Source organism: Puntigrus tetrazona, chromosome 5, assembly GCF_018831695.1.
Source record: "Puntigrus tetrazona isolate hp1 chromosome 5, ASM1883169v1, whole genome shotgun sequence".
Taxonomy (NCBI): Eukaryota; Metazoa; Chordata; class Actinopteri; order Cypriniformes; family Cyprinidae; genus Puntigrus; species Puntigrus tetrazona.
Genome location: NC_056703.1, coordinates 4,722,509 through 4,736,178, shown reverse-complemented (window position 1 = coordinate 4,736,178; position 13,670 = coordinate 4,722,509). Strand labels below are relative to the sequence as shown.

Below are 13,670 nucleotides of genomic sequence, written 5' to 3'. Positions count from 1 at the left end.
CTAATTCTCATTCTAATCTAATTACGTTCGAAATAAACACTAAGTTTTCACTAAACCATTTATCATTTTTATTGTGATCCCCTTCTGAAAATATAAAAGTGGTCTATATTTTTACACAAAGGGTGCAAATGCTTCAAAACCCACTTCAAAAACACCAAATATTTCATTATGTATTTACCATATATATATATATATATATATATATATATATATATATACACACACACACACACACTCTTATACTTTATATTGATTTATTAATTATTATTATACAAAATTAAGTGTTTGTTGTTCTACTTTTATAATTATTTAGAATATAATTGTTAATAGATTGTTCTAAAATTTAATAGTTGTAGTTGTAATGTAATGTAATAATTAAGTTCATTATTCGAGCAGAAGAATGAAATATTACTTAACCAATGTGAATTTAAAGCTTTTAACGTTTTTATATTTCAGTGCATCGCAGGTTAAAAGTTCAGCTGCGCATGCACACATAAGCAGTAGCAAACTTCAGTCTTCATAGAAAAAATGATCTAGAATTAACAGTTCAACTCATCAAGGTTCATACCAACTATTATTCTGTTTTAAAATGAGTTCATCAGAATGAAAACCAACTCTACAAATTAAGGCTAACGCCCGCTATGGCACCCCTTGCGGCAACACAGTGAAACCAAAATTGAGCTTTCTTAACCGGAAGCATATGATTTGTTTCAAGTCTCATCCAAATAAAACCAAATCAAAATCTCCGAATGGCTTTCAAACAAGCTCTAACCGATGACCACAGCAGACCGTAGAAGAAGACATCGTCAGTGACACTTTAAACGACCAGAGCGCTGGAAATAAAATGGTCGTAAATATAAAGAAAGGCTCATTTACCCAAGGTGCAACGGGACACCTTTCACCATTTAATCAGTCAGTCACCCAAGAGTGATGTCCCTAATATCATGATTCCACCGTTTCTCTGTTTAACATAATTAAAATGTCCACTGCCGGGGCCATAAACGGGAGGAGAGGATACTGTAATTCTGCCGTAAAGCCGCAGAGCGTGAAAATGTCACTTACCGAGTACCCTCGTCCTGACAGAGAGTGAGTGGAGCTCTGGGGGAGAGAAAGAGAGAGAGAGAGAGAAAGAGAGACAAAGAGAGAGAGAACAACGTTGACCTTTGAGGGATACTATGAGATGACAGAGACATGATGAAGCTCTAGCACTTTAATATCAATATTCACATTAACCTTTTTCCCACCCTTCGTTCCTATCGTTCGCCTAATGACATTCCTGATTCCTCGCTCTCTCTCTATTCTCTCTCTCTCTCTCTCTCTCTTCTCTCTCTCTTCAAGACCTGCTAGAACACATGACTTGTATGACTCACAGTACACAATACATACAGCCTTGGACAAATTGGCCGTTGCTCTTTGGCGAGACTTTAGGTTTATGTTAAAGTGCCCCTATTATGGCTTTTTGTCCTTTCATGTAGAGTATAACACAGCTCTAAGTGAACGAAAACATCCTGCAAAGAGTTAAATCTGAAAGCGCACCGTGTATAAAGTTACTCTCAACCGACGCGTTTTCAAAATGAACCCCAAGCCGTTTCACGATGACCTCAACATGAAGCATTAGCATACTGCCCGCCCACTTGTTAGTCTTTTCGTATTGGTCTGAATGAACAAGTAAATTCATTCTTTGTCACTTTTGGAGCGGTAAAATAGCTGTTTTGTGAACAAAAGCAGCACTGTGCTCTCAAATGCTGCTTTATAAGGCACTATACGCATGATGAAATGAAGATTAGACCAATTCCTGCAGATTAAAGTCACGCAAGTTAGGTAAAAATAAATGCATAAAATAGAATATATGAGCCTTTCATAACCCATAACAGGAGCACTTTAAAGTGAGCATTAAAATGTAGTGACACCTACATTGGTAATCTGGAAAAACACCTGGTTTCCTCCTGTGATTTTCTGGAGAAAAAAAAAAATGCAGTTACTAAGGTCTTCTAAGTGGTTGCTACTGCAAGTAGACTCTAAAGCTATATAGCCGGCTTCTACGATGTTCTGGGTAGTTGTTTAAATCTGGTCCATAGATGGCTTGGGTCTCACTTCTTTCAACAGTTAATGGCACATTTTTCTTTAAATATGATTTCATCAAGAAAGCTTAATACTTGATAAAACCATCTAAACCCTGTGAGCATTAATAGCCTTAGTCACTAATAAAATTTTACGCTAACATGTTTCGAAATCTGAAGCCGTTCACTTGTGTACTGTGCATTCAACTAAACATTCCAGCATTAACTCAGTAATACATATTCAAATGATTTTTTTTTTTTATAACAGGTTACATCATTTTCCAGAACTGTGTCATAGATTGTCATCATAAAGGAAATGACATTTCAGATCAGAACCAAGACACCCAGCGTTTGCATCCATTTTCCATGCTGTTGCATCAGCGCTTGTCAGTTTATGGTAAATGAGGGGGAACGAAAGCATTTTATTTTGCCGTGACAGATTCCTTGTCAGATTCAGATACATATAGGGGCCTTTAAAACAGTTCAGGGCTGCCTGAGCGAGTCAACAACAACTAGAAGTTACGTGGAGTGCTAAAACTACGGTTTCAGACTCCAGAAGGTCTAACAATTCAACAATCCAAAAACAAATCACACTTGCACGCAGCATGAATGTCCCTAAAACTATAGATAGGTAACAGCAAACTTAACCCTTCAGAATCTGCACTGCTAACATAAACGTTACAGGTTGTGTTGAGTCTAAGCTCTTTAAGTCACTCAGTTGCCGAGTAAACAGACAAGGCTTAAGCCTAGCCCCGATATGAAATGAATGTTTCAGACATCTTAACTGAATTGACTTGCACAAGCATATTTCGAAATATGTGAGTGGCACTGATGTGTATCATGATACACAACAGTATTGTTGCAATAAATAAATACATAATGATAAAATGTCTGGCTAATCTAAGCCTTGGTCGAGAAACCAGGTCTATATGTTTTGGCATTAATTCTCTGAAAAACGTTCAATATATATATTTGTATTCACACTTAATTTTAAGGTCCAGTACTTGCTATTAGCAAACTATTAACTATGACTTAACAGTGAGGATTAGTACTAAAGTACGTTTTTTAAGTTAACATAACTTTCCAATCTTCCAAACCAAAGTTTTCAGTAAAACAACAATGTGCATCAGAAACTCTGACCACATGCCCTTCTTTCACGTTCTTTCTCTGAGACTGCTGTGCCATCATTTGAAAGAGATACCACTTTTTTTTATGCACTGGGTTACTATTGTGGCATCGTCGACTTTATATTTGCCTGCCCAATACTTTGCATTAACAAAAAATAAAACTAAAAAAATTTGTTTTTGGTCACTTTACATGTTGGTCGGGCCGCTTTCCTGTCACCATGGGCAGTTCTTGGCCAGAGTAAAGCCTGGGCTAATTTGAGTATCTACATGTCAGGGAATACTCTACAAGTGTACATTCACGTTAAGCTCAGCACGAACATGTCCACGCATATTATTCACTAAACTTCAATATCATCAAAGCATCTGCTAAAGGCACAAACGCGAATAATAAAGTTCACTTGCGCTACCAAGTCCCTGCTGATTCTCAACCGTAGCTAAAATATTGCAACTGCAGTACTGCATTCCACAGGCTACTAAACCTTAAGAAACAAGTAAAGCCATAATCCACATAATCCACACTAGCTCGAATGAGAGAACCACAGCCTGTTACAGACATCTCCAGTAAGACGAGACGCCAACTTCCACATCCCAACACCACAGACTAGGCCTGAATACCAATCTCCCGCTCTCTCTCTCTCCCATCATTTTCCCCCTCTTTTTGCCTCTTTCCTCTGTGCGATTGGCAATTTCTGCCTCTGTCTCAGGGGGTGACTTTTCTGCAAGACCAATTTTGTCCTTGCACAGAATTCAGTCACACACACACACACACACACACACACCTGCTACAGGGGTTTAACCCTCATCAGTTCCTCTGTTCTCTCTCACACTCAGTGCAAACTCCCACTGTGACAATTAGAGAAGTGTTCCTGAGAAAACCCGGAAAGGCGGCACTGCAGGATTCAAATACTTTTCCAGAGCCCCTCTCTCTCTTAGAGAAAAGCGAAGAGGCGTAACACACGGAGAAGAGCGAGTGGGTGCGAGGCTCACTGGGAGGCCAAAAAATTTGTAGAGTTAGCCTTACAATGCCCCGGTTCATTCACATTGCCACATTCAGAGTTGAAAGGGAGACTTATTTAAATGATAATGAGGAACAATACGTTGGATTTAGTGCTGCAGCGAGAGGAGAAAAAATCCATTACACCATCCGCGGTTCATAAGCCATGGGGCTGGGCCACATCTAAACACGCTCCCTTAAAAGCCATTATACGCAGCACTCAGTGGATTTGCCTAGCACTTAGGACTTCAAAAAAGGATTAAGATGCAGGCAGCAAGAGAATGAGAGAAAAGCGAGCGTGAAAGGGGGAGAAACAGGGCGGTAGGGCGAGCGGGACAGCAGCTGTTTTGGGGTTAACCAAACAACCTCTTTAAAAAGAAATGGGGGCGAACCAGCTTTAATCCAAACCCATTTTTTCGCACCGACTCGACCCCCCCCACCCACGCATCGCTATACACTTCTTGGGCCCGAGAGATTTGGTGACAAGTGGGAGGGGGCGGATTGTTTAGCTACGGACTAGACTATTGGTTAAGATAGGGCAGCGGATGAAAAGAAGCCAATCAGGACGCAACGGAGCGTGAAGTCAGCGAGCGAACAGGCGGATGAGATGCAGTAGGTGTTGCCGGGTCTCTGTGGGCAGCTTCTGTGACATGGTGGGTGGGTTTCGATACTATCAGAGTCATTACCTTCGGGCCAGATCCACTCCAAACTCCAAAACATCCTCGCTGTTCGGAAACACAAAAGCTTCTGTGGTCAGATTAGACATTGGGTGTTTATCTGGATGCAAATGACAACGAGATTATGAGGGACATGAAACAAGTCTTATGATCTTCACCTGTCGAATAATAAAATCAGATAAAAATGATTAAAAAGTTGCACGAATGTCAACTACTGTACCATAAAAAAAGTTAAATATTTTGAAAATGTTTTTTTTTTTTTTTTTAATTGTCGTAAATTATAAATATTTTTCTATTATAACACATTTACAATGTAATTTATTAACTGCTCAAACTGTATTTTCATTTCATTATTTCAGTATCATTATTCCAGTGTTTAGCGCCACATGATCCTTGAGAAATAATTTTAACATGCTGATTTGCTGCTCAAAAAAATATTTTTAATATTGAAACCAGTTGTTCAGCTTAATATTTATGTAATTTTTAAGGACTTTTTAATGAAGAAAGTTTGCAAGATTGAGATTATTATATTATAAATTCCCACCATTTTTGATCAATTAAATGTGCCCTTGCATATATTAATATCTTAAAATAAATCGTCCAAAAGTCCACTTTATAGACATTCAACCAACTATAACTATAACTTTGTAACTACATGTCAACTAATTGTCATTAATTTGCAACTACGTATCTACTAACTCTCAGAGGAGACTGTCAGGGTAGGTTTAGGGTTAGTAGAAGAAGATGACATAACATATGCTTGCAAGGTTTCTTATAGTATGTTGCAGACGCATCGAAATAAAGTGTTAGACGATATTAAGCAGTCTACTAATATTCTAATGAATGCTATTCAAGACGTTGCTGTAAAATTACTTACTGTTAGTACAATGTCTAATAAAGCGTTACTGAAATCTTAATGGCCAAACATCGTATACTGAAAGAGAGAATCAAGCCACATCTAGGGACCAGAATACACCTTTGCAACCACTTAACATCCATCCAGAACACCAGCAAAAAGGCTTAGAAGCAACACCTTGGCAACAACCTCGATATCCTGAGCTTGTGCGTTTTATACAATAACCGTTTTACAAAGTTACAATCTTCATGCAGGAAAATGCAGTTACAACACATCATGAAACATTAAAAACGTGTCTTTCCACATGATATTTAAATCGTTTATAACTTCATTTCTTTTTGAGAACGCATTAACATTACGCAGCGCAAATCAAACGTGCGATTCCTAAACGTTGAGTTTGATTAGTGTGAAAGTCAGGAATGTTGGCATCAAGGTCAGACTGCAAAAACATCACATACAAATCTGAGCCATTTCCACATTTGAAAGAGGTCCAGATCGAAACTGAAAATGTCAGCTGAAATGTCAGAAACACTGTACGGACTGTCATCCGAAAACCAGATCCGAGTCACATTTAGAGCGTGAAAATAAAAATCTGATTTGAATCTGATGTGAGAGTGCTACTCGTTTTCATTTCAGTCGAATGAAAGGGTCCTCATTAAATCATTAACACTCCGTTTCTGTACTATCTTCGCTAGAAATAAAGCAACGCTAAACAAGCGTTGCGTTAAAAATAAGATCTTAGCGAAAGCTAAAATGGCAAGCCCCCACATGGGCTGTTTTTTAAATCACTGCGCTCCTGCCCCCAGTTCTTTGAGACACTGCCATCCCCCTCGTTTGTTTCCATTTCCTTCTGACACTCCAGCGACAAAAAAGAAATCCAGTTCTATCCGCCTCTGAAGCGCAGAGATCGTTAGCTGGCGGCGCACACGCCTAAGCATCTTTGAAGTGGGTATGAAAAGCGTATTTGGTATGCAAAGAAAATTAGCATGTATGGCGAATCACAAGGGAAGATTTTTTACACCATTTAACGACGTGACAGTGATGAAAGATGATCCTGTTTACAGAGCTAGCGTTAGCGCGGCGTCCGGGCCTCGCGCGGCGGGACGGGAACGAACGGGCTCGGCGGATCTCCGGCTGTCTGTGTCTTTCTCTCGCTCCGAGATGGACAGATAGGCCTACAGATGACACGGATATGGCGCTCTGCATTTTAGCACCATTTCTTTGGCAGGAGATTAGAGGGAAATGTCATATCTGGCACTGTCAGCCATTACAGTCTGCAATTTTCTGCAGTCTTTCAGCCCTCCCTCCCTCTCTCTGTCTGCCCGTTGTTCTGTCGCTTTTTGCTGTCAAAACTGTCAGCCTGGATCACGCTTTTATCTGCCTCGAGCTCGTTTCTCTCTCTTCCTCGCTCTCCCTCTCTGACTTTTTCATGAAAAACAGCCTTTTGCACAAATTCATAAATGATGGCGGTGAAGGGTGGGAGGGGGAAAGCGAAGACAGAAATTTCTCTCCGAATCCTTAACAGCCTAAGCATCGCATTTAATCTCTTCATTAAAAACATTTTATTCTTTTCATCATCATCTCCTCCCTTCATCCTCGGCTCGCTGAGGCGCACAGCCTCACCGTCTCCGCATTACCGATCCATCCGAACGAATTTGCTGGGGATTTCGGACACACGTCTGACAGGCGTTAGTCTTTAGCGTTAGTCTCGGGAGAATTAGACACAAATTCTCATTACCCCTCTCTCAATCACATTATTTCTTCATTCAGGCCCTAACCGACACCCTACCGCTACTTTTTTCTTTAAGATATTCGGCTGGGTTGCGGATTGGAAGCGGCACAAGCCAGACGCGGGGAATCTGCTGAGAAAAATGCTCCGAGCTGAGCGTGGGTTCACGCAAACACATCAGAACGGTGGAGTCCATGACACGACCTCCATTGTTCACAACATTATTCAGTGTTATCGTTGTCTGGGTAAGGATTACAGAAAATATACATTTACTTAGTGTTTGCCATGTATAGAAAATGGAATTTCACATATTTATAAATATTTTGCATAACTATAAACACTATACATTTGTGTATTTATATTTCATATCGTTGTAAATCAGGCTGCCTTATTTTTTCGAGCTTTCGAGCGACTGTGGGAATCCTGGTTCTTCATTTTTAGATGAATGAGATTACCTTACATAGTCATATATTTGACCATAAAACCCATGTGCAAAAATTTTCACACGGTAATTATGATTTAATCAACATATCTCCCCAGGCATTTCTTTTTCTAAATGTAGGAGAACACATTCAACTGATATAAATACTCTCTCTCTTTCTATACATGTCATTTATATAGACGCCGCCTACTTTGTATCATAAATATGATTTTAATAATAATAAAATTATACATTTAAATGCAATTAAAATATCAAACTTTTTATATTATAGTTTATATTCAAACACTACAAAGAAAAAATGTATGCCTCTATAAGCATAGTACATATATCTAAGTAACTTTTTAGTAAAAGTAAAAATAATTGTAAAAATCAAATAAAGCACCAAATAAATTGTATAGTATAAGCTGATGTAAAAAGTCTAGCAAGGGCATAACACTATGTGCTAGAACAACAGTGAAAACAAAACTTTTGCTTGAAAATATTTTTTTAAACAATTGAATGCATTTATAATTGAACGAGATTTGGTAAATTCGGCTGTTGAAGGCTTCTTCTGTGTACTTCTATTATTGTTTTTTATGAATGCTTGCATCATGACGACATGCTTCGCTGCGCTTACCTCACTGAGACGGTCTTTGGAGCTGCTCCTGGGTGCTGCATTCACCTCCGTCACTTCCATTTTCTTCCCAGCCTGGCTCAGAAGACTCAAGGACTAGATAGAGCAAAGAAAAATAACACTTTAGAAGTAGGACAAGAGCTTTATATGGCTGTTGTAACCCACAATAACACATGATCTAGAAAACCTAGCTCTTCACGCATGTTTGGAGCACTACTGTGAAATGATGCACTCCTGTGTCCTCAAGCAGAGCCATATTTTCTCAGCAAAACAATGCCTTTGTCGGGGTGGACACTACAAGACAACAGAACGCCCCTAAGAAAATCTGAAAGGTGATTCTTTCATCTGTTTGCTTTGGAAACTTTAGGCCCCAAGACTTAGACTTCCCAAGAAGTGCCTAGTTGTGTCTGGAACTCGAGCATTGTTGTCTTTACTACTTTTGTCCGGTGCACCCAGAGCATTAGCACGTGAAAACCCAAAGGGAAACCCAAAGTGTGTTTGGAGGGCAGGTGAAGGTGCTCTATTTGCTGAAACAGTGAAATGTAGGTGTGTTCCTGCGATCTGATTGGTGGAGGTGCTAAGGGATGCTCTCGAAACCTCCCGTTTGACCTGTATTTGAAGATCCACAGATTTGAATGCATGCAAAACGACAACAGCTCACCTGGAAATAACATTCCCTGACCTTGTCCTATGTTTGGACGAGCATCCGCAGATAAAGATACACATGAAAATGACAGACTGATCTGTATTTTGCCTAAAGGCTTGTCCATATTTTTTTAAATTGCTGTAGCTTGCGTGATAGTGCAAATCTTATTTTGAACAGATAAGTGTGAGTGTATCCTGCGGTGTATACATGTATATATATATGAGTGAGTTTGTGCAAGGTTCTGCTGTACATTGGAGACAAAAATCACTCTACAACAAACCTGATAAAACATCCTATAATTACTAAGGTATTATGGCCATTAGTAGCTAAGTTGCTAGAATTTATCTACATTGCATGAGAAGTGCATGACTGTGTTGGTCAATCAGAACTATATTTTAAAAAATGCAAGTGTGTCTTCGTGATCTAGTCCCAGTACGTTTGCATAAGTAGTATGTGTGTATTACTCAAACAACTCTCATGTGTGTCCCCAGTGGCTTGCAGGTCTTGGCCCTGGTCTCCAGATCTCTACTCTAATTTAAACAGATCACTGCTACAATTAACCTTTCTGCTAAATATCAATTATAGCCCCAGGCAGAGCAGAATTAAAACGGTCATCAGCTAGTCTGACAGGTCCTGCATTCTGCCACCACCTGGTCATCGTTTCCCAGTCCCCTGTTCCCGGAGGACGCACGCAAGCCCCATTTAATTACCAGAGCCAATACTGAGCCAGTGCTGGAACAACACTGAGCCAGCACTGGATGATTGGTGCAATGAATTACCATTCAGTTGAGGTCAGAAGCGAAAAGCGGCGGAGTGATGCGGCATAGGCGCTATGTTGAAGATTTCCAAAAAAAGAGCTGCAGGTGGGCCTAATCAAGTCAGAGTAATTTGCCGTAGTCAAGACAGGGGCTCGATTCTGTCAGAAAAGCTGACAAGCTAATCAATCCCGCTATCGCGGCGTAATCGGCAGGGCTGCTTAGAGAATCGTGGAATTGCTGGTGTGAATACTTGTAAAAGCAGGCAAAAGAGCGGGGGTCTCTGTGCGTGGTGTGCCAAAACACGGTTTTGATTTGTTTACAGAAAACAGACTGAAAATTTATGTTTTCGAAAATACAATCTTCACTGATGCGGAAACAGAAGGCTGATTTTGAGATTGTAGCAGCGTTGCGGTGTCTGGACTTTTGTCAGATGTTTTCTCTTTTTTTTTTGGACGTACCTCGCGTGTTTCGTGAGACCTTACTTCAAATTTAAAAAAAAAAAAAAAGGCTTCACGCGCGCAGCTAGCTGAAGGTTTTGCAGGCCTGCCCCTGAGAGACTAATCATGCAAAGTGTTTGAAACGCACTTTAGTATTCCTCTGTTTGTGCTTTTTCTAGTTATAGATTCATGTCTTGTTTAGAAATGTTGCAAGGTCAAGCATGTAGACTTTAAGGATCTGTTAAAGGCAAAATTTCCCTGTCAGTTCTCTCTAAAATACATGTAGGGAACTCAACAACAATAACATGAGGTCAAATTGCCATACTTATTTAAAGAAAATCCCTAGGATTACTGAATCACAGCACATTATTCTAAAAGCAAAACCGTTTTTCGTAATCTACCTTAACATACATTTTTGTAACCAAAGCTGCATGGCCAGCAAAACAACCAGCAATGTCACCAATCAAACCAAAATCAATTCCTACTCTACATTATTTCGCAATCAATATTTCAATATGCTCTCAAATACATTGCGTTACATGTGTAAAATGTGCTGCTCTTCGCTTAAAAGCTGTACTCTTGAATATCAATTGCATCATGTGACGTTATCCCTAAGTGACTTGCTGACAGATAGACCTCAGGTTTGTCCGGTTTCACAAATTACTGCACTGTTTGACGCCATTTTGTAGTACTAGTAGAGTTGAAAAGTTGTAGCGAGGCGTAGAACACTACAAGTACTCAGATCATGTGCTTGCTTTAGCTAAAACAGAAAGAGTTACACTCAACAGCCTTAGCATTCCTTGCATTGCAGGTGGAGCTAAACATGCTGAAGCTAATGACAAAACATCACGCAAGCTGGAAGCTACATGTCCTTTAAGTACACGGCTTCTAGAATTCAAAAACTAGGTGACAATGTATGCTGTAAGTGATTTGTTTGCGACCGTAAGTTAGGTATGAGTAAGACATTTGGCGCCGAGCTCTAAAAACATCTCCACAGGCATCCTATTTCCCCGTATTTTACGAAAGCAACGTTTTATTTTCCTTGCGAATGTAACAAACGAATTGTCCAACGCAAACTTTTTAACTATTTTAACAAACTTAGGCTATCTGTAGGACTATAAATAAATGCGTATGGCAAATTTACACCACTGTTAGAAGGGAAAAAACAAAAAACAGCCAAGCCAGAAGTTCAAAACCAGCTTTATGTATCATAGTTTGGTGTCCAAATACATCGAGAATATGAAACGTTCAAATAAGCTACGCTAGTTGCGTTTTAAAAGATTTTGTTTTGGCTTGTCATTTACAGTATATAACTACTGTAAACTAATTTTTCATTCTTGTTTTGTTCCGAAAGGATTTGCTGTGGCATGAGGGAAATTTAAGGAGCCTAGCTATGTTATATGGTTTCTAATGTTTGTAAACATTTCATACAGGCATATTTTTGTAGGTAATAATTAAATGTCACTTAGTTTTTTCGATGTGTGTCTCGTGTAGCCTTTTTTAACCATGCAGAAAAATGTCAAGCAATGTCCGTTATCGGTCAATATGAGCATCACTGCGCTCTTAACTATAAAGGTTCGGAGATGTTGTTTTTGCAGCGTCGCCATAGCAGAACCGTTTTTGATTCCTCAAAGAAACTTTCAGCGAACAGTTCCTACAAGAGACATTTTTCGATTATAAAGAAGCTTTTGTGCATTTGAAAGGTTCAATGGATGCTCAAGGTTCCTCACAGAACACCGATGCCAGTAAAGAACCTATTTTTTAGTGCACTCTAAAGGTAAACCCCTCTTCCCTCATGCTGCTGAATCGCTGTCTGAGAGCCGTGCTGGGGTGAAGTCTCTCTGTTTTGTTATTCTGCTCTTTTGATCCCGTCTAACCTCAAAGGGCCTGCCGTCTCCAGCCAAGAGCCCCTGAGCCGCCACAAGTCCCACCTCCATTAGCACAAGAGATTCACCTCCGCCTCGCCCTTGTTCTCTCCCTCCTTCCACTCCATCTCTTCTCTCTTGCACTTTATCTCATCCGCACCGGTCGCTCTCTCTCTCTCTCTATCTCTCTCACTCTCGTCTTCACCTGTCAGCTGTTTTCTCTCAATCCCTGCTCGGGAATCAAGCCCTGTCAGTCCTCATTACCCCCCGCCCAAGTCTGGAACGCACCACCCTCCCCGTTCGGATGAAAGCTCTCCGATGCCAGCAGCGAGGGGCGGGATGGGAGAGCGTAACCGAGGGCAGGCTCTGGGGACACAGATCCTTCCCCTAATTTGCTGGAAAAAGTGTCCCGCACTGGAGGAGCCTCACCTCTATTAACCCAAAGCCAGAGTGAAAGAGAGACAAAGAGGGAACGAGAGGAGGGACACACAGAAAGAGAGAGAGCGAGAGGGCGGGCGACAATGGCACCTCTACAGTGGCTCAATCTCCAGGCTCATTATCCCCGAGCTGCCCCAGAGCAGAGCAGAGCGCTCGGAGCATGGCAGGGCCACAACAGGGCCAGGGGCCAAATGGATTCATCTGCTCTCATTTGCTCCTGTCTCAGCAGAGGCAGCTGCTTGGAGGGAAGAGGAGGATTGAGCGAGGGAGGAAAGGGCGGGAGCGTGGGAGATTTAAGGCTTCGCATTCTGCCGCAGAACAGCGCCACCTGTCTCTTGCACTATATAACGGTGACATTTGAAGAGGTAAAATAAGCCAGATCTGTGACGCGGCACTACACATGCATTACTGTAAAAGTAAATGCTTCGAAAATAAGTCTCTTGTTTGTACCACGGCTGTATTTATTTGACCAAAAATACAGTAAAACTGTATTCTATAATTCTTCTTTTAAGACACTAGTTTATTCCAATTATTTGAATTTTTGAGAGCGTCACGCGACCCTTTATAATATGTAGATACGGCGCTCAAGAAAAGCAACTTAAAAACATGTTTTGCTGGAACCTGTGAAGCTTTCCTTCATTACAAGGCTTTTCAATAAAGAACAGTATTTTTCTGAAATGGCAAGCTTTGGATAAATTTAGCAATTTGGGGGCCAAAATTTGAAAGGCATGATGTACAAGCATAACCATGTGGAACACGGTCTTGTTATTGTTAACTAAATGTAAAAAAATATGCGAAAAAAAAATAAAAAAATACATAAAAAAACTGAAATAAAATAAACAAGATGCAAAAAACTAAGCTTAAAAAAATTTAGAAAATATATATATATATTTTATTTTACACTAAAGTTACTAAAAACCTAAAACTGAATAAATAAAAGCTAAATAAAAATAATTATCAATGCTACTATTCTATAAAAATACGTTTAATGCACATAACGCAAAAACATTTGATCACAGAACGGCTGC

General features: G+C 40.1%; 1 protein-coding gene across 16 annotated transcripts in view; it reads right to left on the bottom strand.

Annotated features, from left to right (window-relative positions):
• The window catches only part of fbrsl1 (fibrosin-like 1), a 258,303-nt gene that overhangs the window by 166,225 nt on the left and 78,408 nt on the right, over positions 1-13,670 (bottom strand). For 11 of the 16 annotated variants that reach the window (XM_043238878.1, XM_043238877.1, XM_043238879.1 and 8 more), the window contains exons 3-5: positions 8,502-8,594; positions 1,915-1,956; positions 1,063-1,098 (exon numbers count right to left, since the gene is read on the bottom strand). In XM_043238878.1, the coding sequence (XP_043094813.1) occupies positions 1,063-1,098; positions 1,915-1,956; positions 8,502-8,594 (171 nt within the window). The remainder of the gene's footprint in view (positions 1-1,062; positions 1,099-1,914; positions 1,957-8,501; positions 8,595-13,670) is intronic. The other 5 variants (XM_043238883.1, XM_043238885.1, XM_043238888.1 and 2 more) reach the window with 2 other exon arrangements.